This window comes from Martes martes (genome assembly GCF_963455335.1).
Source record: "Martes martes genome assembly, chromosome: 1".
In the NCBI taxonomy this organism is placed as follows: domain Eukaryota; kingdom Metazoa; phylum Chordata; class Mammalia; order Carnivora; family Mustelidae; genus Martes; species Martes martes.
The window spans coordinates 212,287,342-212,312,024 of record NC_137888.1 but is presented as its reverse complement, the minus strand read 5'-3'; the positions used below and the strand labels follow the sequence as shown (position 1 = coordinate 212,312,024).

The window sequence follows — 24,683 nt, the reverse complement described above, 5'->3', positions numbered from 1 at the left end:
TAGAGGGCCCCATACCCTCCTGCCCAGGCCCCGCAACAGCCTCACCAGCCTAGGGAGCTTTGCTCAGAGTTCCTGACCCAAACAGAGCCTTACTGTCCCTTTCTGCCCCTGGCCCTGCTTTACTTTCCTTGTCACCCCCTGACCCATGATATATTTATTCATCCATTCTATTATTGTCCATCTGTCCGTTCCAAATGTCCACTCTGAGATGGCAGGGATTTTTGTCTGTCTTTTTCACTATTGTCTCCCTAGAACCTGGTATGGTAGTGAATGAAGGAAAGAAGGAAGGAAGGATGAATGAATGAATGAATGAATGAATGATCAGGCGCTAGAAAGGGTGCTTACCCTCCCCCCAACCCTCCCTCCCTGCTGGCTGCTGATCATTCTTTCCTTCACTCACCTCCAGTGGAGAGAGTGGAGCTGGGAAGACCGTGGCAGCCAAATACATCATGGGCTACATCTCCAAGGTGTCTGGCGGGGGCGAGAAGGTCCAGGTGAGGGGAGAACAGAAGGATGGGCTGGGTCTCCCCAGCAGCACGGTAATTAACCCCCGCAACCACCTACCTCCTCCTGACCTCTTCCCACCTCCACCTGCCTCTGCCCCCCAGCATGTGAAGGATATCATCCTGCAATCAAACCCACTGTTGGAGGCCTTCGGCAACGCCAAGACCGTGCGCAACAACAATTCCAGCCGCTTTGTGAGTCTGCAGCCCCCCACACACAAACACACAAACACCTGTGTTCCCAATAGCATAGGAATGCCCTGCTCCTTGGTGGGAGACTCACTTCCTGCTCATGGGAGACTCACTTCCTGCTTATGGTCCTTCTGAAAAAGATTCCCCCACCAGCTGAACTGTAGAAGCCTTGACTTGTCTGTATAACATTCTTAAATATTTTCCTGGCTGCAACCATGCCACCTCCGTTCCTGTTCACAGTTCAGTTCCCAATTTATTCTCTCATTCATTCTTTTCTTCAACAAATTGTTCTTGGGCTCCTTCTTTGTGTCAGGCTTTAGTGCTGAGCCTAATGGAAGACAGAATAGGTCACTGGGTCTGGATTTACAGTCTGATTCTGTCACTATTTAGACTTGTGGCTTGGACAAAAAAAAAATGTTTCAGCAGCTTGAACTTCCTGAAGCTTCTGTTTTCTCATCCATAAAATGGGGATGATGTTAATGCCCACCATGCAGACCTCAGTAATTCCAGTACACACAGACCTCAGTAATTCCAGTACAATACCTACACATGAAATGATTTAATAAATTCCATACACCAATAAGATGTTTTATTCCCCTAAATATTATTAATTACATTTTTATTTCTAACATATTGATCATATAATTATATTTTAAGTATTTTCCTCAAAATTTTATCCTTAAAAATGTACTGGGGCGGGGCGCCTGGGTGGCTCAGTGGGTTAAAGCCTCTGCCTTCGGCTCGGGTCATGATCCCAGGGTCCTGGGATCGAGCCCCGCATCGGGCTCTCTGCTCAGCAGGGAGCCTGCTTCCCTTCCTCTCTCTCTGCCTGCCTCTCTGCCTACTTGTGATCTCTGTCTGTCAAATAAATAAACAAAATCTTTAAAAAAAAAAAAAAATGTACTGGGGCACCTGGAAGGCTCAGTCAGTTGGGCAACAGACTCATGAATCTGAAATCAAGAGTCAGTTGCCTTGATTTCAGATTCATGAGTCTGGGCCCTTTCTTGGGCTCCATACTGGATGTGGAGCCTACTTTTAAAAAAATAATTAAAACACAGAAAAATTGGGAGAATGGTATAGAGAACACCTGCTGCCCATCTCCGAGAGTCTATCATTAACATTTTGCTCTACTTGCTTTATCATATCTCCATCTGTTCATTTTTTTAAGTAAGCTCCACACCCACTGTGGGGCTTGAACTCACAACCCTGAGATTTAAGAGTCACATGTTCCACCAACTGAGCCAGCAGGCACCACTACCCATCTTTTTTTTGATGCACTAGACAGTAAATTGCAGATACCTTACTTTCCGCCTCACCATCACCTCGGCATGTGGATCCTCAATTAAAATCCAATATAAATTTTCATTGCTTTTTCATTTCTTTTAAAGTAAAATTTGCGTAGAGCAAAACACGTAAATCTCAAGTGAACCATTCACTGAGTTTGGGAAAATGCGTCTGTGCTACCAAAGCCCTATCAATACACAGAACATCACCCTCTCTCCAGAAAGTTCCCTCCCTTTTAAGTCAATCTCCAATCCCACCTCACCCCAGAAGCAAGCACTCCTCTGGATCTTTTCTTTTTTTTCCCCACCATAGATTAGTTTCAGCTGTTCTAGAACTTTATATAAATGGATTCACACAGTATATGTTTTCAAACTACTGATACACACACAAAAACGTGGATGAACCTCCAAAACATAATGTTTTATACTATTTTATTATACCAGAGACTAAGTGTAGGTCTTGCATTACAGGTGTCTGTGTAGTGGGATGATGTAATGTGTATTGTCATTGCATGACAGTGGCAAAAAGGAACAAGTAAGGGGGCTTCTCTGCCCTCCAACCTCTAGGCAGAGTAGAACCCAGATACTGTCAGAGACCAAAGAAGGGACTTGTGGGGCTCTCGCTCTGGGCTTAGGGACAATCTGTGAGAGACAGCCAGGATCACTAAAACCAGCAGCAGCCTGCGGAGACACGGAGGTGTTGTGGTCAAAAAAGAAGAGTTGGGCTCATGTGGGCAAGACGGGGAAAGAGGCCAGGCTCCTAAGACCCATCCTCAATCCCCCCCGCACTGCACCCCCGGGGACCCTGGGCGCCTCACCTGGCTCTCTCGGCTTCAGGGCAAGTACTTTGAGATCCAGTTCAGTCGTGGCGGGGAGCCAGACGGGGGCAAGATCTCCAACTTCCTGCTAGAGAAATCCCGTGTGGTCATGCAGAACGAAAATGAGAGGAACTTCCACATCTACTATCAGGTGCAAGGAAAGGGGCCGTGAGGCTGGGGCCGAGGGAGAGCCAAGGGGAGACGGTGGGAGGGTCAGGGTCCAGGAGGCTAGGACAGTGAGGACTGGGGGATCACAAGGGTGACACCAGTCCAATGCCAGATGCATGAGCATTGCTCGCCCTCCAGCTGCTGGAAGGAGCCTCCCAGGAGCAGCGACAAAACCTGGGGCTCATGACCCCCGACTACTATTACTACCTCCAATCGGACACCTACAAGGTGGATGGTACCGATGACCGGAGCGACTTCAACGAGACTTTGGTGAGCCGTGATCCCTACTCTAGAAAGCCAAGGCCCAGAGAGGGGCAGGAATTTGCCTCAGGTCACACAGCAAGTGGGTGAAATAGGCAAGACAGGGCTCCAGGTGTCCTGACTCCCTGCGTCCATGCTGCGGTCCCAGAAGCCTAACCCAGGAGGGCAGGACGCAGGTGGCAATCCGTGGTACAGGTTCTGCCCCTGTTGTGCCTGCAGAATGCCATGCAGGTCATCGGGATCCCGCCCAACGTCCAGCAGCTGGTCCTGCAGCTGGTGGCGGGAATCTTGCACTTGGGAAACATCAGCTTCTGTGAGGATGGGAATTACGCCCGGGTAGAGAGTGTGGACCGTGAGTGTGGGTGCTGGGGACGATGGGGTGGATGGGTGTATCCAAACTGCTTCCTCCTAGTTGGGTCCCAGGAGGGTGAACACCCACGAGGACAGTATCTGTGTCACCGGGCACAAAGGGGAGGGATGGAAGCACCACAGGAGGCTCCAGAGCCTAACCGGCGCCCTCTTTTCCCCCAACCCTGGCAGTGCTGGCCTTTCCCGCCTACCTGCTGGGCATCGACAGCGGGCGGCTGCAGGAGAAGCTCACCAGTCGCAAGATGGACAGCCGCTGGGGTGGACGCAGCGAGTCTATTGACGTGACCCTCAACGTGGAGCAGGCAGCCTACACCCGCGACGCCCTGGCCAAGGGGCTCTATGCCCGTCTCTTCGATTTTCTTGTGGAGGTGAGAGGGGCCGGGGCCAGGGAGTGGGAGAGGCCCTGCCCCAGAGCGCCCTGGGCTTGGACCAGCCAGGTGGGAAAGGCAGGCACGGGATGTGTCAAGGTCAAGCATGATGACAATATTGTAGGAGCCAACATTACAGAACACTTGGCCTCCACCAACTACTGTTCTAAATGTTTCTCCATGCGTCAGTTTAAAGCTTTATAAAGCCCTACAGAGTAGTCGCGCCATCATTACCCCCATTTAAAGATGGGAATGTAGAGGTGCAGAACGGTTAAGAGGCCAAGCGAGCTCCCGAGGTAGGAACCCAGATGTTCTAACACCTGGGGTTCTCATGCGGGTGACTGGGGGCGGGGGGGGGCAGAGAGCTGGAGAAGGCAGGAGAGGAGCTGGCATCAGAGGACACAGCCTGGGAACGTGGTTAAGAGCACACGCGGAGGGGAACACGCTGGCACTCACCCACTGTCGCCGTCCACACTGCAGGCCATCAACCGCGCTATGCAGAAGCCCCAGGAGGAGTACAGTATCGGGGTGCTCGACATCTACGGCTTTGAGATCTTCCAGGTATGGCCTCTGCTCCCCGGCCTGCACCTGGTGCCTCCCTGAGCCTCCTGGGGTGGCCCCGTGGCCCCAGGAGCCTCCAGCATCAGCCCACTGATGGCGACACCCTTGGCCTCCCTTGACAGAAAAACGGCTTTGAGCAGTTCTGCATCAACTTTGTCAACGAGAAGCTGCAGCAAATCTTCATCGAACTCACCCTGAAAGCTGAGCAGGTGGGCAGGGGGAGCCAGGAGCCTGGGGACACTGGGGGTGAGGGCAGGACCGGCAAGTCTGCTGAGCCCCCAGGGGAACACCCCCCAGCCTCCCAGCCTCACCTCTCTCTGCTGACCTGTCCAGGCCCCACCAGGAAATTTCCTATGGAAGCAGTTCCCTGCCTCTAAAGCTTTGACAAGGGCTGGGGCACAGCCTCCTTGGTCATTCCACCAATGATTATTTATTGAGCACCTGCTGTGTGCCAAGCACTGTTTGCAGTGCTGGGGAGACTGCCATGCAAGAGAGGAATGAAAATTCCTGCTGTTTTCATCCAACCCATTCCTCAAAAACAGAGCCCGAGGCAAGGATTCAATACAAATATCAGGAGAGGAGTGAGGAAGTGAGAGACATATTAAAAAAAAAAAAAAAAAAAGTTGGGGAGGTGAGCGCCTGGGTGGCTCAGACAGTTAAGCATCCAATTCGTGATCTCAGCTCAAGTCAGGATCTCAGGATCCTAGGCTCAAGCTCCACATCGGGCATCTGCTTGGGATTCTCTGCCTCTCCCTCTGCCTTTCCCTCTGCAGCAGGCAGAGGGAGAAGCAGGCTCCCCGCTGAGCAAGGAGCCCAATGCCGGGACCCATCCCAGGACCCTGGGACCATGACCTGAGCCAAAGGCAGACACTTAACCAACTGAGCCACCCAGGAATCCCAGTAAATGAATCTTTAAAAATAAACAAATAAAAATTTTAAAAGGCCAGAATAGGGTGTATTGATGAGCAGGCTACGCTGCAGGCAATTGGGGCCAATTTCCGCTGAGCCTTGGGGGACACTCTAGCAGGAAACTCAGGGTTAGCCCACCCCAGAAGCAGGGAGCCAGGATATTTATGCACTGGCTCCTGTCTGTCTGTGGTCAAGGGCAGGGTGGGGCGGCCGTTCCAGTCTACCCCACTGACGATGAGGGCGATGAGATGGGGAGATATGGGGAGACACCCATGGCACCTCCCTCACCCACCCTTGTGAAGCATGCATGCTAGAAACCCGCGCATCCTTGCCCAGACCCCCACCCCCACCCCGGCCGCTTTGCCGCCCCCAGGAGGAGTACGTGCAAGAGGGCATCCGCTGGACCCCCATCCAGTACTTCAACAACAAAGTGGTCTGCGACCTCATTGAAAACAAGCTGGTGAGGACCTGCCCGGCTCCGCGCGCGTTCTGCTGGGTCTGGAGCTGGGCCTGGGAGAGGAGGGGGTGGGTTAGCGCCCCTTCCCCATCCCGCTCAGAAACACCCCGACGGCCACCTCATCCACCCTCTCGGCTCACCGCTTGTATTGTCCGCTCAGCGAAAATTCCCCAGCTCGGCCTGCTCGGGGACAGGTGTCAACCCTGGCAGGTCCCCAACCAGGTCATCCCCGTCTGGGGAACCGAAAGGAGCATGGATCCTTCAGGGGCTCCTCACCCCGTCCTGCCCCCCAGCAGGCTTCCACCACAGCCCCCCCACACCGTCAGCGCCTCCACTTTTGCTCTTGTATTGGGATCTCGCCGCTTGCTTGCCCTGCCGCCTCCACATCCTCCCAGTTCGGGGTAGGGGCGGGGCCCGGCCAGGCTGAGCCGCGGCCCCTCCCCCCCGCCCGCAGAGCCCCCCGGGCATCATGAGCGTCCTGGACGACGTGTGCGCCACCATGCATGCCACCGGCGGCGGCGCCGACCAGACCCTGCTGCAGAAGCTGCAGGCGGCCGTGGGCACCCACGAGCACTTCAACAGCTGGAGCTCGGGCTTCGTCATCCACCACTACGCCGGCAAGGTGCGCCCGTGCCCCGCCTCCCGCGCGTCCCAGCTGGGCGCGGCCTCCCAACCTCCAGCAGCCAGAGCCTCGGGACTCCAAGACCCCTTGCCCCAGCCCTCCCACCGACCCCCAAGAACTGGCCTGCGCCCCCCCCCACCATGGTCCTTCAGCTGGGGCTGCGGAAACCCCCACTGCCGCCCCCACCAAGGTCACAGCTGTCTTTACTAACAGGACAGCTCGCCTAATAGGACAGAAACTCCCTCGCATTGACCCCACATTGGGCAACAGACTCCCACACCCCGATCTGAGCTGCAAACCCCACTCACCCCCTGACCCAGGACACAGCTTTCTAACCCAAACTCAAAGACTCCAGGCCCAAGCTGTAAGCCACGGCCCTCCAAAATGGCCCCCTGCAGACTCCTACCAAAGACTATAGAAATCTGCTGGCCTCTGACCCTGGCCACCGTCCTCCTCCCCCACTGACAGGACTGTAGACTCTCCCACTGACCTCAAGTGGCAGCAGACGTCCCCAGGGATCTCCCGGCCCCCACACTGGGCCAGAGCTCCTGTGTTCCTTCAGCCAAGGAATAGCAGCTCCCAGGACTACGGAGAGCCCCCCACCTTCGATGCAGACCCAGCCCACAAGCCTGACCGAAGACCCCCGTGGATCCCAGCCAGTGCTGGAACCCTCCTGACACCAAGCCCACCCCCTCGACTGACCACAACACACTCAATCCGACCTTCTGAGCTCAGATTCAACAGCAGACCCCGCAAGGACCCTCTGTTCAGGCTGCAGCCCCAGCCCTCCAACCTGCACTTGAACATCAGACCTCCATGGACCCCAAGCCCATGCAGTAGCCCCCTGATTTTATTTATTTATTTGACAGATCACAAGTAGGCAGAAAGACAGGCATGGGGGTGGGGAAGCAGGCTCCCTGCTGAGCAGAGAGCCCAATGCCGGGCTCAATCCCAGGATCCTGAGATCATGACCTGAGCCAAAGGCAGAGGCTTGACCCACTGAGCCACCCAGGTGCCTCTAAGCCCCCTGCCCCTTCTTAGGAACCATAGGTACCGCCTCCATTCGGTCAGCTCAGGGCAGGCCCTCACAGGACCTCTGGCCACCTGGGATGTAAGCAGCACCCCAGACTTCAGCCCCTCATTCCCCCCAACACTGTCTCCCTCCAGGTCTCCTATGATGTTAACGGTTTCTGTGAGCGGAACCGGGACGTTCTCTTCTCTGACCTCATAGAGCTGATGCAGACCAGTGAGCAGTGAGTGGCCTCCGGGCACAAAGCTGGGGCAGCGGGGCGGATTGGGGGGGAGGCCAGGAACCTCTCCACCTTCCCGGGAGCTCCCATCATGCTTTGTGTGGGTGGCTGTCTGCAGGGACAGTGTTTCTAGTGATTGGTTCTGATTCAACAGCAGCCCAAGGTCCACAGGAAGAAGTAAGGAGAACCCTAGGGGCAGTTCCTTATGGCCCCCCTGTGCAAACCCAGCTGATGCGGGGTGTAGACAGTGTCCCCTGGTGCACTGTGAGAACACATCGCACCCGGCCTTCTTCCTGTATTGACATATATGGACCCATGTCCCTGGCCACAACTTCACACCGGGTTCCATTTTTTGCCTTTTTAACCTCCAAATGTAATTCAAGCTCTGCCGTGTGCTGGGCACCATTTCCTGGGACCGGTGGGGATGGAGACTGAACAGGTCAGAGAACACGGGGGCCCTCATTGAGTGGAGAGCCAAGTGGGGAGCAGGCACGGAACCAGGAAAAAGGGCAGATAGTAATATGGCATCGCATGAAAGGCACAAGACTGCGGTCAGTAAAAGGCTGAAATCTGACTCCTGGGCCAAGAACAGGAGCGTCCTCTGAGCCGGGTACAAATGCACTCCATCCCGGGCCTGGGACATCAGGGTCTGCCCTGTAACGAGCGTCCCCGGCGCCTCCTCCAGACCCATGGGCACATCTGAGTTTGAGCTTCTGCAGTCTAGAGCGTGCGGTCTGTTACATTCCACATCCACATAGAATCCAAGCGATGCACATCACGACTTGAACACCACCTTCTTCGGGTACAACTTGCATGTCATGAAACACGCCCAACTTCAGAAGTCTTTTTTTTTTTTTTTTTTTTTAATGTACAGAGCTGGGCAACCATGACCTCTACCCAACTGGGACCATTTGCATCACACCCAAAAGAGCCCTCGTACCAAGTTGCAGTCGATCCCTAGTCCCACTACATGTGTAATTTTATATTTTCTTTTTTGAAGATTTTATTTACTTATCAGAGAGAGAGCACAAACAGGGGGAGCAGCAGGCAGGGGAGAAGCAGACTCCCCGCTGAGCAGGGAGCCCGCTGTGGGGCTTGATCCCCGCACCCGGGAATCATGTCCTGAGCCAAAGGCAGACACTCAACCAACTGAGCCACCCAGGCGTCCCAGCATGTAATTTTAAATTTTCTAATAAGCACAGTTAAATTTTCTAATAAGCACAGTTAAAAACGTAAAAAGCAGGTAATTCTTCATCTTGGGGTTGTGAGTTTGAGCCCGACCTTGGGGGGGTGGGGTGTAGAGAGAACTTCAATAAATAAACTTTTAAAAAAAGTAAAAAGGTGAATGGGTGACATTAAAAAATGTTTTCTTACACCCAATATACCCAAAAGATCACTTCGACACGCAATCCGTATAAAAATTACAAATGAAGGAATATGAGTTAATTATGAAGGAGTGAACTACATTCTCTTGCCTCGTGCTGGGGTAGTCTTTGAAACCTGGAATGCATTTTAACACTCCCAGCACACCATGATTTGGACAGGCCAAGTCTCAAGGGCCTCGATAACCCGGTATGACCAGGGGCTGCCATATTAGAAAGCGCAGAGCAGGGCGCCTGGGTGGCTTAGTGGGTTAAGCCACTGCCTTCGGCTCAGATCGTGATCTCAGGGTCCTGGGATCGATTCCCGCATCGGGCTCTCTGCTCAGCGGGGAGCCTGCTTCCCTCTCTCTCTCTCTGCCTGCCTCTCTGCCTACTTGTGATCTCTCTCTGTCAAATAAATAAATAAAATCTTTAAAAAAAAAAAAAGAAAGAAAGAAAGAAAGCGCAGAGCCATGGTTCTCAAAGCAGGGTTCCTGGCGGCAGTATCACCTGGGAACCTGTTAGAGATGACTGAGCCCCAGCCCAGATGTGTGAATGAGAAACTCAAGAGGAACTGGGTAGGGGCCAGCCCATCCGTGTTTTCACAAGCTCTCCTGGTGATTCTGGCGTCCACTGGGGAGACCACTAGATAGAAAAACTGAGTCGATGAAAGGCTAGAGTGTGCCGTGAGCATCATTCACTCTTTTTTTTTTTTTTACTTTCTTTTAATTATGATAAAATACACACAATATAAAGTTCCCTTATTGCCATTTTGGATTGCAGAGTTCAATGGCATGAAGCACGTTCACAATGCCGTGCAACCATCCCCATCCTCTCTTTCCAGAGCTTTTTCTTCCTCCCGAGTATGTCTGGATTGCGCAATGTGCTCGCTCTGTGTTGGGGCGGTCAGGGAAGACCTCGTTGAGGCCATGAGGGAGGGAATAGTGAATAGAGAAAGCGTGTGGAAGCAATCCCCCGGTGACGGACAGTTAGACCGAGCCTATCTAGGACTACTGCGGGCAGCGAGCACCCTCGTCTGTATCTCTGCTCACACGTGCGAGCCTGTGCGTGTGGGATCAGTCCCACGAGGGGACCTGCCCCTGCAGCCCGAGATGCTGAGACGCTGCAGCACGCGAGACATGTTCCTACTGAGCCGAACTGTGTTCTATCTCACGTGCTCCCCAAGTCGTGCGTGGCTGGAGAGGCAGGGGGAACAGTGCAAATAGATCAAGGAACCAGAAGGACAAAAGCGTCTCTCCGGTTCTCACCATCACACCCCCACGTTCAGGGAGAACTGTGCTCCCCTGGGAGAGGGCACCCAAGGTTCAGCTGCACCTCTGACTCCTCCTGTCCCCCTCCCCCCCGCCCTGCCCAGGGCCTTCCTCCGGATGCTCTTTCCTGAGAAGCTGGATGTGGACAAGAAGGGCCGCCCCAGCACGGCTGGCTCCAAGATCAAGGTGGGCCTGGGGCAGGAGAGGAGGAGCTGGGGCTGGGGAGGGCTGGGGATTGTTCTCTCCCCGTTCTGCCGTCTGTCTCTCATGCATCCTGGACCCCCGCCCCCGGCACCCTCCGTGCAGCAGGGTTTTCTTCCAGCTCTGGGGTTAGTAGGGGCTGGACCGGTTTCCTTGGAGTCCCCCCAACTCTCTAAATCCAAAAGCGAACCATCATCTTAATAATTTTTTGGTTTTTTGGTTCTTTGCCTCTTTAATTTGAACTGGGGTCAAATTTACATAAAATGTGTCGTCTTAACCATCCTTAAGTGCACAGCTCGGCAGCATGAAGCACACCACCCCCACCCTCCATCTCCAGAACTTTCCATCTCCCCAGACTGTCTCCAGAACTTTCCATCTTTCCACACTGAGACTCTGTCCCCATGAAGAATGGACTCCCCATCCCCTGCCCCAGCTCTGGTTCCCACCATCTCCCCTCTGTCTCTGTGGATGGGAACTCCTCTGGGGACCTCCTGGGAGTGGGGTCCTGTGGGATGTGTCCTTCTGTGGCTGGCTTACCTCACTCAGCAAAATGTCCTCAAAGTTCGTCCATGTTGAAGCAGGTATCAGGACGTCCTTCCTTTTGAAGGCTGACATCTTGCAACTATGAATGGACCTCATTTGTCCTATCCATTCGTCCATGGGTGAACACTTGGGTTGTTCTCACCTTTTCCCTACGGTGAATAATGCTGCTGTCAACCGGGTGTCCCATTCTAAAAATCTCTTCATAAACCCCGAAATGGGCACTCGCCAGTGCAGGCAGCCAACATGGGACACTTTACTGATAAGGGACTAGCCGCACCCGGGGCTTGGGGAGACCAAGGCTCAGAGCAGCAGTCACTGGCCTGGATCACACAGCAGAGCCACAGTCCACATCAAGGTCTCTCAGGCCACGCTCTCCAATTCCCCCACCTGGAACAATGTCCTTCCTAGTCTCTTCCAAGGGACGAAAATGCACAACCCAAGGCGCGCGCGCACACACACACACACACACACACACACACACGATTCCCTACCTCCAAAGAAGTAGTCCCTCCGAAGGACAGGCAGGAATGTTCAATGCAACATGCTCTCCTGAGAGCTCTGTTACTCCATCAACAAACGTTTGCTGAGCGCTTGCTAGGTGCCAGATTAAGTGGTGGGTGCTGCAGACAGGAGAGCTCCTGGTCTGAGGCCCAAGGATCAGGCAGACCCACAATATCAAGTCCCCATGCTGTGCACTAATGGAAGAATGCCCAGACCAGGGACGCCGGGCCCCGTGGCTCCGTGGGAGCCAGCCCGATGTGTCTCTGTCTCCTGGGCCTGTATTCAGGGTGGGAGGAGAGAGGGTCCAAGGGTCCCATCTGTGCACCCATCCCCTCCTGCTCCTCCACCTCAGAAACAAGCCAATGACCTGGTGGGCACGCTGAAGAGATGTACCCCCCACTACATCCGCTGCATCAAGCCCAACGAGACCAAGAAGCCCCGTGACTGGGAGGAGAGCAGGTGACCACCAGGGGCACCAATCCACCCAGCCTGTCCCCCCAGACCGACCCTCCTCCCAGAGCCCGCCCAGAGTCACGGGACCCATCCCAAGACTGAGCGAGGCTGACCCCTAGGACCAGCGCAAAACTCCTCAGGGGCCCCGGGGTTCTACCTGGCACCGACCAAGACCCCTGGACTCCAGGGATGAGCAGAACCGAGTATAGAGTGACCCAGGGACTAGCACAGTCCCCTCTGTCCCCAAACCCTAGGACACACCCCTAGAATTAACCCTGGAACTGACCACAGGACTCACACGGGCCCCTCCCCCTAGAAGGAAGGCCCCCACCCCACCGAACTGACTCCTGGACCCTGAAGTCACCCCCGCCCCCGCCCCAACTGCCCCCAGCACGAATCCAGACCCCCTGGTCTCACAACTGCCTTTCCCAGCCCGGCTCAGCAGCAGCCCCTCCCCCCACCCCCGCTCCAGACCAGGGAGTGCAGGAGACTCACACTGCCTCCCCCTCAGGGTCAAGCACCAGGTGGAGTACCTCGGCCTAAAGGAAAACATCAGGGTGCGCCGGGCTGGCTTCGCCTACCGCCGCCAGTTCTCCAAGTTCCTGCAGAGGTGAGGCTCCCCCCGCCTGCCCCCGGCCCCCACCGCCAGTCCGCAGGGGAACCGCCAGCACGGACATGCACCCCAAACCCTCCCACACCCTCTGCCTCCAGGTACGCCATCCTGACCCCTGAGACGTGGCCCCAGTGGCGTGGGGATGAACGTCAGGGGGTCCAGCACCTGCTCCGGGCGGTCAACATGGAGCCAGACCAGTACCAGATGGGGAGCACCAAGGTCTTTGTCAAGAACCCCGAGTCGGTGAGTGTGAGAGACGCCTGCATCCCCCGCACGGGCGCGGGTCCCGCTCTTCGGGCCCCTTTACGCCTCCGGCCTGTCGCCTCACCCCCTCGGAGCCTCTGTTTCTCCATCTGGAAAGTGGGGAGAGTGGTAGCCCCCTGCAGGGTGGGGGTGAGGCTCAGACAAAACAGGAAGTCCGCTAGGCGGTGTGTGGCAGGTAGCAAGGGCTCGGAAAAACCCGAATTAGCCGGACAGGCACGGGGGCCAGGAGGCAGGTGGGGGAACACGTAAACCCATGAGGGGCAAGAATCACAGCTTCTCCAGAACGTCACTTGTCCCTTCTTTCTGCTTTCTTCCTTTTTTTTTTTCTAACGTCCTTCTGTGCTTTCTCTTCTCCTATGTTTTCTTACCTTGTCCCTCCTTCCCTCCTCCGTGAGCACACTGAGTCCCTGGGTCTGAGACTCTCGTCAAAGCGGTGGTTGGCTGATCCCGAGACCTGCCCCAGGCCCTGAGCTACCGCAGACAAACCTGACTCCGCATTCTCCACGCACAAACCATCCCTCCTGCACCGCACCGGCTCTAACTAAGCCTTTTAGCAAAAGTCTGGGAAGGCCACCAACGCGAAGCTGCGTCCGCTTGCAGGGAGAGAACGAAGTCACAGTGACAGATCTGTCCTGGGGACCTACTGTAAGCATGGTGACTGTCGTTGACAGTGCTGTGTTATAAACTGGGAACTTGCTCCGAGCAGATGTCCCCTGTTCTCACACCACAAAAAAAGAAATGGGGGGCGCCTGGGTGGCTCAGTGGGTTAAGCCTCTGCCTTCGGCTCAGGTCATGATCTCAGGGTCCTGGGATCAAGCCCCGCATCGGGCTCTCTGCTCAGCAGGGAGCCTGCTTCCTCCCTCTCTCTCTGCCTGCTTCTCTGCCTGCCTCTGATCTCTGTCTGTCAAAATAATAAATAAAATCTAAAAAAAGAAAGAAAGAAAGAAAGAAATGGTAACCATCTGAGCTAGCTAGCCTAGGAGGCCATCATTCTGCAACAGATACATGTATCAAATCAAGGCCTGCCCACCTTAAATTTGCACAGTATTATATGTCAGTTATATCTCAATAAACCTGGGGGTGGGGGTCTTTTAAACAGCAACAATGACAAGGAGAACAAAAATCAGGGCCAAAGCGGAGGTGGGGCGCCCAGCGGGCTGTCCGTGGAGAATGCAACTCTTGGTCTCAGGGTTGGAAGTTTAAGCCACCACGTTAGCTGTAGAGATTACTTAAAGATAAAATCTTAAAAATTAAATAAATAAAAAGGCAGGGCAAGGAATCCCCTTGGGTGGCCTGCCCGGCCACCTGCTTCTATACGAGGACGAGAGAGCAAGCCGGGAGCTGGCCGTCTGGATGAGATGTGCTAGCTCACCACACTCCCATGCAAATCTTGTGTCCCCCAGCCTGGGCCAAGCTGGAGCCCTGGGGAAAGGGCTGCCGCCTGCCCAGGGCTGGCTAGGTGCCTCATCGCCTGCATGGTCAGAGCACCTGCCCTACCAGCCCCTCAGGGACTTGAAGGCAACTGGATTGTCCAGATGATTCCCTTGACGTTACTGTAACTCACGAGTGACTGTTCCCTCACCAAACCAGACACATAACACAGTGGAGAGGAGACCCTGGAGATTTCACTGCTACAAAAATTGCTGGGGCTCCTGGTTGGTTCCGTTCGTAGAGCGTGAGACTCTTGGTCTCAGGGTCATGTGTTCAAACCCCACGTTGGGCATAGAGGAAAGGAAGAAAAGAAAGAGAAAGAGAGGAGAGAAGGAGAAAGAGAGAGAAAGAGAGAGGAGGGAGGGAAGGAGGGAGGGAGGGGAAGAAAGAAAGGGGAGAGAGAGGGAAAGGAGGAAAGGGAAGGAAGGAAGGAAGGAAGGAAGGAAGGAAGGAAGGAAGGAAGGAAGGAAAAAAGAGAAAGAAGAAAATTGTCTTGGGTGCTCAGGCTCTTCTTGGTCCCCCGAACTTGTCTGTACCTACCTCTAGACCTTCTCCCTATGGATGCATTTGCTCCAAGAAACAAGAACAGTCTTTGGGACACCTGGGTGGCGCAGTCAGTTCAGCACCCGAATCTTGGTTTTGGCTCAGGTCACGATCTCAGGGTCGTGAGATGGAGCCCGGTGTCGGGCTCTGAGCTCAGCCCGGACGATGTCCGCGGCAGACTCTCTCTTCCTCTCCCCTCCGCCCCTCCCCCCATCGCTCTCATTCTCTCTCAAATAAACCTTTTTTTAAATACTTAAAAATTGACCCTGAAAAAAGCAAATAGCCAAAGCTAGCACTGGCTAAGACTATATAAGGTAACATCAAATTCTGACCCAAAAATGCAGTCTGCACACTTTGAGGTGAGGAAGATGAACTGGCGGGAAATAATGGCGTTCGCAAAGGCCAAAATTTGGTGGAAACGTTTTGTAAGGAAAAAAAGAAAGGCTGAAAATTTGCACGGGACAAAACTGATCCCAATGAGAATCATTTTAGTAAAATGAAAACAGAAGAAACAAACATAGGAACAGTTTTATGACTGTTTATAACTGGGCCATATCAAAATTGATCAAATTAACTTACCCTAATGGAGTTGGGGACTTTCTCAACCACAAACGCACTTACCCCGGGATGATTCTGACTTGGAATCTGTGTCTTGTAAACATGGACCCAAAATATCCTTGATGTTTTACGCACGTGCTGGCCTTCACTGCCCATCACGCCGGGCGTGTTCATTTCCGGTGGCTACTGTAACAAGTGCCATCAGCTGGATAGCGGAAGTCAACAGAAATTAATTTCCTCATGTTTCTGAAGGCTAGAAATTCAAAATCAAGGTGTCCACAGGGCCATGCTCCCGCTAAAGTCTCCAGGGAAGATCTCTGACTCTCCCTAACATCTGGTGGTCGCCTGTGTCCTTACCATTCCTGGTCACCCTGGTCTCTGCCTCTGTCATTACATGGCCTCCTCCTCTGTGTCTGGGTCTAAATGTCCCTCTTGGAAGGACACCAGTCATACTGGACTGAGGGCCCACCCTACTCCAGTATGAGCTCATTTTAACCTGATTACATCTGCAAAGACCCTCTTTCCAGTCAAGGTCACATTCACAGCTTCCCAATGGACATGAATTTGGGGGTGGGGAGAAACACTCTTCAAGCCAGTACATTAAGATAATCTCAGATTAGGGGCCCATCTCACATACCTTAACCACACGCAGCTCTGCCCTCAGCACATGAAGGAGATGAATTTTATTTTTAAAAAGATTGTATTTATTTGAGAGAGAGAGAAAGAGCACGAGCAGGGAGAGAGGCAGAGAGAGGCAGACTCGCTGCTGAGCTAGGACCCTGACTCAGGGCTCAATCCCAGGACCCTGGGATCATGACCTGAGCCAAAGGCAGACACTTAACTGACTGAGCCACCCAGGTGCTCTGAAGGAGATGAATTTTGTTTTATTTTTTTTAAGATTTTGTTTATATATTTGAGAGAGAGAGAGTGCACAAGCAGGGGAGGGGCAGAGGGAGAGGGACAAGCAGACTCCCCACTGATCAGGGAACCCAATGTGGGGCTTGATACCAGGACCCCAGGTTCATGACCTGAGCCAAAGTCAGTCATTTAATCGACTGAGCCACCCAGACGCCCCGGAAGGAGATGAATTTCAAACTCTGTAGACAGGAAGATTCCTTTCCCAAATTGAAAATGAAAACCCTTCCTGAGCAGAAATTACAAGGTTGCGGGACACTCACCCCACCTGCCCTAAACAGCTAAGGCAGAGAGGACTGCTGCTTGACCCCCACTTCTGCAAGTTCTTTATTCATACGTGACGTCCTCTTAGCAAAGTGCAGAATGTGCTTATGTGCCCTCCAGACCCCCTATACGAGGGATTACTTAGGTATAATTTGCACACAGACACACTGACCCAGAGAATATCAGTCTGAGAAGCAAAGGGGATATGGAAACTCCACTTGATTCCCTGCAGGCCATGAAGATTTAATCTTGGTGGGGTTAGGATTCCTTCCTGGTGAAAAGATCCCCACCTTTCGTGAACACTTCTAAACACCCACAGCTTTAAAAGTTCTCAAAGATATATAAAGATTAATTTATTTTAGAGAGAGAATGGGCAGGGGGAGGGGCAGAAGGAGAGGGAGAGAGAAAGAGAAGTGACTTCCCGCTGAGGACCCCCCTCCCCAATGGGGGCTCAATCTCCGGCCCCTGAGATCATGACCCGAGCCAAAAATCAAAAGTCGGACGCTCAACTGAGCCACCCAGGTGCACCTCCAAACTTCCTTTTTAAGTGCATTTGAACCAAGTATCTACAGAATTACTTTAGTCCTCGCAGGGAACCCTGGGCTTTCTGGGAAACATCAACCACCTTGGTTGGCAAAGCAGACAGCCAGGCTTTTAGCAGTGATGTGGTATTTGTGTATTTGACAAATCCCTCTGGGTGAAGTGCTAATTATTTTCCTAAAGAAAGACTCATTTTATTTACAGTATTTCCCATTCCGATATATCCCTGATTGACAATGCTGTCCCTTTTATCACTAAATTGGTTTGAATTACAACATTCCCCAGTCATCTGTCCTATTCCACTAGGTTGTTCTATTCTGCAGTCAGCACCCCATTGTTCTTATTACTATAGACTTACAAGTTTTCATATCCCATAAGCTCCTTTCCTTGGTATGTTCACGGTTATTATTCTAAGTGAAGAGACATCCTTCATGGCATTTCAACTCTGACTTGCTCTAATAGAGTTTATACCCTAAGACCCCTCTGGACTCAAAACTCTGCTCTCTGCAAAAGCTTCTTTTCCAGGGCCGCCAGGTGTGGCTGTGCAGGTTGTGCACTATACAACTACCTGGCCTCCAGGTACATCACAGTCCTATGTGCCAGATTTTCATATTTACAGTATCTTGTTGGTTTTCTAAGATGCACATTGGTTCACGTTTCTAACGTCTCTGAAATCGGGGTGCACCTCACATGGGTGGCATGCCATAACTTGATTAGCAGTGTAAGAAACGGCGATGTTATACCACTTCAGGCAAGACAACACAGCTAGGAAGAGGCAGAGCTGGGATTTGAACCCTGCAAGACTGGCCCACAATGCGGGGGCTTGTGCTCCATATTGGGAGGGAACCCTGGGTCGAGTCATTGGGAAGAAAAACAAATATTTGCCATAGTGTGTGAGCATGTGTGCAGGTGCTGGTAAGCAAAAGCAAGTAGGCGGGGTGGGGTCGGAGAAAGACCCACCACCCCTCCCTCTCGCCCAGCTCTTCCTTCTGGAGGAGATGCGAGAGCGCAAGTTCGATGGCTTTGCCCGCACCATCCAGAAGGCCTGGAGGCGCCACGTGGCAGTCCGGAAGTACGAGGAGATGCGGGAGGAAGGTGAGAGGCCGCAGGTGGGAGGCTCAGGGTGGGGACAGGTGGACTTGGAGGAGCCAGGCCACGACCTCTGCCCCCGACCCGGTGTCCCCACAGCTTCCAACATCCTGCTGAACAAGAAGGAGCGGAGACGGAACAGCATTAATCGGAACTTCGTCGGGGACTACCTGGGGCTCGAGGAGCGGCCGGAGCTGCGTCAGTTCCTGGGCAAGAGGGAACGCGTGGACTTCGCTGACTCGGTCACCAAGTACGACCGCCGCTTCAAGGTGAGGCTCTACCAGGTGGGCGCGTCTGGGACCCTGGCCCCAGCCTGGCACCCCCACCAGAGGCGCCCCCTCAGCTGGCCCAGACACACCTGTCCACTGGTATATATTCATGTAGCCTAGATACACCTGCCCCACCACAAATACACCCTCCAATGGGCCAGACACACCTGTGCACAGGTACACATGCAACTAGCGTAAATATGTCTGCTATTAAGCAGGCCCTCATGGAGCCCAGACACACCTGTCCATCGCATACACCGTCACCTGGCCAAACATGGCTGCAATTATACACTTCCCTTGCCCGGAAGCCCTGGCTGTAGGGCCACCCCCACTCGCCCTGGACACACCTGTCCATTAGGTATACCCTCAGCCAGTCTAGATAGGTATGTCAATTAGATGTATCTTCATCTGGCCCAGATACACCTGGGCCCAGGTACACTCTCATCTGGCCTGGGCACCCATGCCCGGCAGCTATACATCCGCCTCTCCTGTACCTGTTCCCTGGCCCGGGAATCCCTCCCTAGCCAATAGACCCGTACTTAAGCTCCTATCTCTTATATAATGCAACTCCTCATACACCTTCACATGGAGGGAAACACTCAGCTGACCTGTCCTTCCCCTGCCTGAGGTTGATCCCCTGGTGCCAGGTGGCCCGGCCCGGGGCTCCGGCCACCAGCTCTGCTCCTGCATCCTCACAGCCCATCAAAAGGGACTTGATCCTGACGCCCAAGTGTGTGTATATAATCGGACGGGAGAAGGTGAAAAAGGGACCAGAGAAGGGCCAGGTGCGTGAGGTCCTGAAGAAGAAGCTGGAGATCCAGGCGCTCCGGGGAGTTTCCCTCAGGTGAGGCCAGGCCCTCCCCCTGCCCCAGTCGCCCTCATCTGCCCCCTTGTCATCCTCAGCTGCCCTCACACTTCTCAGCCCATCTGTCACTCCGACCATCTAACCTACCGCTATACCCGTAACCCGCTCTTGGCCCTACCTGCCACCTTCCCCTGCGCCCACACTCATCGTCCTCCTGTGCCAAGAGCACCTGTCCCCTCGCCTGACGCTGCTCTGTGACCACCTTCCCCAGCTCTCCCCCGCCTGCATCAGCCCTCACCTCCCTTCACCCGACCGTCCCCGTCGCATCTCACGCGTCGGTCCTGCCCCCCTCACCGGCCTTCCCTCCCACCCCTCCCCCCAGCACGAGGCAGGACGACTTCTTCATCCTCCAAGAGGACGCCGCCGACAGCTTCCTGGAGAGCGTCTTCAAGACCGAGTTCGTCAGCCTCCTGAGCAAGCGCTTCGAGGAGGCGGCGCGGAGGGCGCTGCCCCTCACCTTCAGCGACACGTACGCCCCCGCCCCCGTCCCCGGGCTGGGCTGGGCACAGCGCCCCCTGTCCCGCCCCGCGGCCCCGGCCAGCTTGGGGAGTGCGCGTCCCCGCAGCTTCCTCCTCTCCCCACAGACTACAGTTCCGAGTGAAGAAGGAGGGCTGGGGCGGAGGTGGCACCCGCAGTGTCACTTTCTCCCGTGGCTCCGGCGACGTGGCGATGCTCAAGGCGAGCGGCCGGTCCCTCTCAGTCAGCGTGGGCGACGGGTTGCCCAAAAGCTCCAGTGAGTCTGCGCAGGGCTGGGGGCGGAGCCAAAGAGGCGGGGCCTGTGGAGGCGGGGCCAGCGAGGGGGACTAAGGCTGTGGGGGCGGAGCCACTGAGGTTGGCCTGGAGCAGGTGAGAGCCACGGAGGGGTGGGTCGAGAAAGACGTAAGGGGTAGGACGCAGCTACAGAGAGGGCAGGGGCAGCGAGGTAACCAATGAATGGGAGAGAAACGTTGAGGGGGTGTGGCCATGCTAATAACCCCGCCCAACAGTGGGCGGACCTAGAGACCCGGGCCAATGAGAGGTGGGTCTTGGGGGGCTGAGCCACTTATTGGGCAGAGTCTTCTCAGTAACTGCGGGGCGGGGTCGATGGGACAGCCAGGGAACCGGCGGGGCGGAGTCTGGGGCGGAGCCACAGGGTGGACTGGGCTTGTGGGCGGGGCCAAGGGCCTGCTGTGGTCCGGTCCTCGCTCAAATTCCCAAATCCTTTCCCCTTTCAGAGCCTACACGAAAGGGAATGGCCCAAGGAAGACCTCGAAGGCCAGCCCAGGCCCCTACCCGGGCAGCCCCGGGGCCTCCCAGAGGTGAGGCGACGTGTCTTCCCTTGCCTCTTGTGTGCTCCAAGACCCAAGTCACGCCAGCTGTCAGCAGATAGAGCAGACCACTCTGTTCTCTGCCCAGAACTCTCCACAGCTCCCCCTCTTCCACAGATTACAGACTAAGCTTAGTCGGATCTAGAGCCCTTCAGGAGCCAAACCCAGCTAACCACCAACCTTTCTCTCCTCCCACCGTATACTCCTGTCGCTCAAGCTACATCTTACTCTGTTGGTTTAACAAATTTGTTCTTATCTCCAAGCCTTTGCTTGGGCTGTTGACTCCTCTTGTGTCGCACATTTTCACTTAGCTTGAGCTCCTACTCATCCTCCAAGACCCACCCACAAAAGCCCACCTACAGAAGACGATGGGGGAAATCTTACCGCTGCAGAGCCTCCCTCTGGACCAGTCCTCACCATGCTGCATTGAGCATGTGACTGGTTGCCTCCTCCCTCAGCCTGGGATCTTGGAGCTAAGTCCTCCCCAAATGCTACCTTCACCCTGATAAATGCTCCCACTCTTCCTCTTGCAACAGGCCTGGGCCATAATGGGGTGCCTCCTTCTGCCAGAAGTGGGCCCCTGCCCCTGGAGATCACATCTGGAAGGGGCTCCCAGCAGCCTTTCCGGGGTCCTCCATCCTCAGCCCTGAGGGCCAGTAAACGCCCCCGGGCACGACCCCCATCGGAGCACAACACAGAATTCCTTAACGTGCCTGACCAGGGTGTGGCAGGGTAAGTGAGTTAAGAAGGGAGCCCCAGGAGGTGGACAGGGGGCAGGGGAGTGTCTGGGCTGTGATGACGCCTCCCTGTGCCCACAGCATGCAGAGAAAGCGCAGTGTGGGGCAGCGACCTGTGCCCGGCGTTGGCCGACCCAAGCCCCAACCTCGGATGCATGGCCCACGGTGCCGGGCACTGTACCAGTACGTGGGCCAAGATGTGGACGAGCTGAGCTTCAACGTGAACGAGGTTATCGAGATCCTCATGGAAGGTGTGTGTCCCAGGCCAGAGAGGGGAGGAGTCAGAACCCTGACACAGCCGGGTAACACCCCATTCCAGCACACCCTTCCCAAGGAGAACAGAAACAACCAGCGCCCACTAAAGATACGCTCTTCCGAGCCGGTGACTGCATAGGCTAGAAGGCCTTGGGTCTGAAGTTTCCCTCCTAAGACACTGGGGGCCTGGCCTCCCAGCAGCCTGACCAGTCCCTGGGGCCTCATTTTTCTCTCCTGTCGAGCACAGTGCTCATAGCAGAACCTACGTCACCCCTTGTCAGTCATGTCTGGATGGGCCGGGGCACCTTCCTACCTTAGTCCACTGGGCTGCCCCCCAGCCAGAGGGGCTGGGGACTCAGCAGCATCCTCTGTGGGTAAATGGGGAGACCCAAAGGGGTCACTCACTGGTCCGTCATGCGGAGTGAGGGGAGGCACTTGTAGAAAGAGATGAGGAACGAGCACAAGAGAATGGCCTGGAACATGACAGAGTGTGAGGCAGTAGCAAGAAAAACCACTTGTCCGTCCATCCCTCCCTCCTTTCCATCTGTTGACAGTTCTCTTTTCAGCGTCTGCCTTCTGCCACACCAGTGGCGATGACTAAAACAGGCAGGGAGCCAGCATGAAGGTTTTCTCCTGGGTGGGCTGGACACCGCCTCACGCTCCTTTCTCACCCACAGATGCCTCAGGCTGGTGGAAGGGCCGGCTGCATGGCCAGGAGGGCCTCTTCCCAGGAAACTACGTGGAGAAGATCTGAGAGGAGGCCCAGATTCTGCCTCCTGCCTGCCCGCCTGCCTGCCAGGGAACCAGGCCCCGCCGGCAAGGGCCTCACTTTCCTTGGCTGCATTAGCCCAAAGGTCCAGCCCAGTGGCCTCCAGCCCTGCCCCGCCTAACTCAGGCCCTGGGTCTGGGGGTCACCACTGCAGCCCCCCCAGGGCCCTGGCCTCCCCCCATGTCACACACATTGCCTCCTGTGTCAAACAGGGCTAACAGCATGAATCTACCTCCCAGCTGCCTTGTGAGTATAAATGAGTTATGTCCTGTTGGCAGAGTGCCAAGCACAGTTGGGGACACCTTGGCAAGCAAGACTCCCCTTCTTCTGTCATCACTGAGGCAATAAACATTTGCCAGGTGAAAGTGTGAATTAATTTGCCAGGCGCTAACCAGAATTACCTTCTCGCAAGGCTGAGGGAGAAGCTGCAAATGTTCCATTGCAGGTGCAAAACTGGGAGCCGGAAGAAGTTTTGTCACTTGCCCGAGATCCCTCAGAGCCAAGCCTTGAACTCCTATATTTCCCCCACCCCATCTCTCCCAAAGGTGGAGTTGGTCCCACCTTCCCCCTCTTGGCCATTTGCATCCCGGCCTTCCTGTAGAAAATAGCCTGGGGGGTCCTGTCAGCTTTGAATCTGCAAGCCCCAAACCCATCCGGGACCTGATTGGCCCCTGAGAAAGGAGGCAGGTCCCACATGGCCCATCACCATCCAGTCTGGGCCAACCCTGGCCCCTGCACCCGCCCCCCTGCTCCGTGTCTGTGCCCTCTTAGGCTTTCCGCACTTATTGCCATGGATTTAGGGGGCCAGCCTCACTACCGGTCTCCCCAGATGCTTCCAAGCCAGTGATGGAGTCTGAGCCTTTGGGGATCCTGCCGTGGGCTGAGCCTAAGTATCCCGACTTTCCAAACGGACACCCGCTCTGGGCTCAGACCCTCAAGGAGCAGTCAGTCTGGGAGAGACGCACCCAAGCCGGTGGGGTCAGTACTGGGTCGGAGAAGGGACAGGGGCTGGGGCAGGGGAAGGGGACGCAGAGAGTGAGTGGGCATTACTGGAGGAGCCAAGAGGGAAGAAAAGGGTTTGGGGTCGGCAGATCTTGAGGGCAAACGCCACGTACGACGATCCAGGCTGTGACAGGAGAACTCAGGCAGAGGGCACCTACCCGGCCGGAGGATGGGAGACGGGCTATCAGAGAAAGACTGGCCAGTAGCCCCTTCTGTAGGATCTGAACCCTCTCTCTTCTGTCCCTACCTTGGGAAGCTGAGTGTGGCCAAAAAAAAAAAAAAATTCCAAGGTTGCCACTGGGTCTCAACAGCTCTTTTATTCGCCAATCATTATACAGAAGCACTTAACCCAGTCCCCTGAATGTCCCTGGTTTCCTCCATCTCTGATTTTCGTCCCTCCACTGCCCAGCCACCCCTGTGTATGTCTCTCTCTGCAACACTTCGATGTTAGGACAGGCTGGGGAGAAAGTGCGGGAGCCACCAACCTCATCAGCTGGACATTCCCTGGGGCTGAAGAGGAACTGGGGCGTCCTCTTCCACCTCCCTACTCTCTCCTTGCACTCACCATGCAGTGTGCCTGCCCTGACATTTTGGGGTACAGCCCTCGGGTCCCGCCACCATGGCGGTCACCCTATTTACAGGAAGTAGGGCCTTCTGGGCCTCCCATCTAGGTTACAGCATCTTCAGACTGCAAACCTCAGTCACCTTGGCCCTGCCCACTCCACAGCCCCACATCCTGTTGACTTAGAGAATTTCTTAAGCCTGGCCTCTTCTCTCCCTTCCTTGGGTCCGTGTCCTTCTGAGGCCTCACCCCACCCTTCCCCAGGTTGCACCAGCCTCCTCTCCACACACAAACACACCTCTACCCTGTGTCAAATGATCTGTTTTGGTTTTTGGGGTTTTTTTTTTAGATTACTGAGTTTTTCACTGTATTCATTATCATCAAAACCACATTTTTTAAAAAATTCAAACAGCACAAAGTATGAAAAGACCGTCTCTCCCTCACTTAAAAAATCTGTTCCCCTCCCCACTTTTTTAATGTCTCCTTCTAATGGTATTCTCCACATATAAAGGCACATGGGTACCTCTTCTGTACACAGATGGAAATACACTGCCCATAAAGTCTACACTTGCCAGAACGCAAGATAGCTCTTGAATATTAAATAATGTA

The 24,683-nt window shown here is 54.7% G+C and overlaps 1 protein-coding gene and 1 long non-coding RNA gene across 3 annotated transcripts in view; one reads left to right on the top strand and one right to left on the bottom strand.

Moving 5' to 3' along the window:
* MYO1F (myosin IF) overlaps positions 1 to 22,872 on the top strand; it is a 31,610-nt gene extending 8,738 nt beyond the window's left edge. For both annotated transcript variants that reach the window (XM_080821620.1, XM_080821619.1), the window contains exons 5-28: positions 407 to 494; positions 609 to 698; positions 2,816 to 2,947; positions 3,103 to 3,234; positions 3,445 to 3,577; positions 3,766 to 3,962; positions 4,443 to 4,523; positions 4,646 to 4,732; positions 5,806 to 5,892; positions 6,344 to 6,511; positions 7,679 to 7,764; positions 10,498 to 10,579; positions 11,991 to 12,097; positions 12,603 to 12,701; positions 12,803 to 12,947; positions 18,200 to 18,314; positions 18,408 to 18,577; positions 19,276 to 19,421; positions 19,765 to 19,911; positions 20,027 to 20,175; positions 20,657 to 20,740; positions 21,286 to 21,481; positions 21,568 to 21,737; positions 22,419 to 22,872. In XM_080821620.1, the coding sequence (XP_080677746.1) occupies positions 407 to 494; positions 609 to 698; positions 2,816 to 2,947; positions 3,103 to 3,234; positions 3,445 to 3,577; positions 3,766 to 3,962; positions 4,443 to 4,523; positions 4,646 to 4,732; positions 5,806 to 5,892; positions 6,344 to 6,511; positions 7,679 to 7,764; positions 10,498 to 10,579; positions 11,991 to 12,097; positions 12,603 to 12,701; positions 12,803 to 12,947; positions 18,200 to 18,314; positions 18,408 to 18,577; positions 19,276 to 19,421; positions 19,765 to 19,911; positions 20,027 to 20,175; positions 20,657 to 20,740; positions 21,286 to 21,481; positions 21,568 to 21,737; positions 22,419 to 22,495 (2,968 nt within the window). In that variant the 3' untranslated portion in view covers positions 22,496 to 22,872. The remainder of the gene's footprint in view (positions 1 to 406; positions 495 to 608; positions 699 to 2,815; positions 2,948 to 3,102; positions 3,235 to 3,444; positions 3,578 to 3,765; positions 3,963 to 4,442; positions 4,524 to 4,645; positions 4,733 to 5,805; positions 5,893 to 6,343; positions 6,512 to 7,678; positions 7,765 to 10,497; positions 10,580 to 11,990; positions 12,098 to 12,602; positions 12,702 to 12,802; positions 12,948 to 18,199; positions 18,315 to 18,407; positions 18,578 to 19,275; positions 19,422 to 19,764; positions 19,912 to 20,026; positions 20,176 to 20,656; positions 20,741 to 21,285; positions 21,482 to 21,567; positions 21,738 to 22,418) is intronic.
* Positions 2,376 to 4,552, bottom strand: LOC308354284. The gene is made up of 3 exons (XR_013967854.1): positions 3,786 to 4,552; positions 2,797 to 2,884; positions 2,376 to 2,659 (listed from the first exon to the last, which is right to left on the bottom strand). It is a non-coding gene; the product is annotated as an uncharacterized lncRNA (long non-coding RNA).
* Positions 22,873 to 24,683: the final 1,811 nt, after the last annotated feature.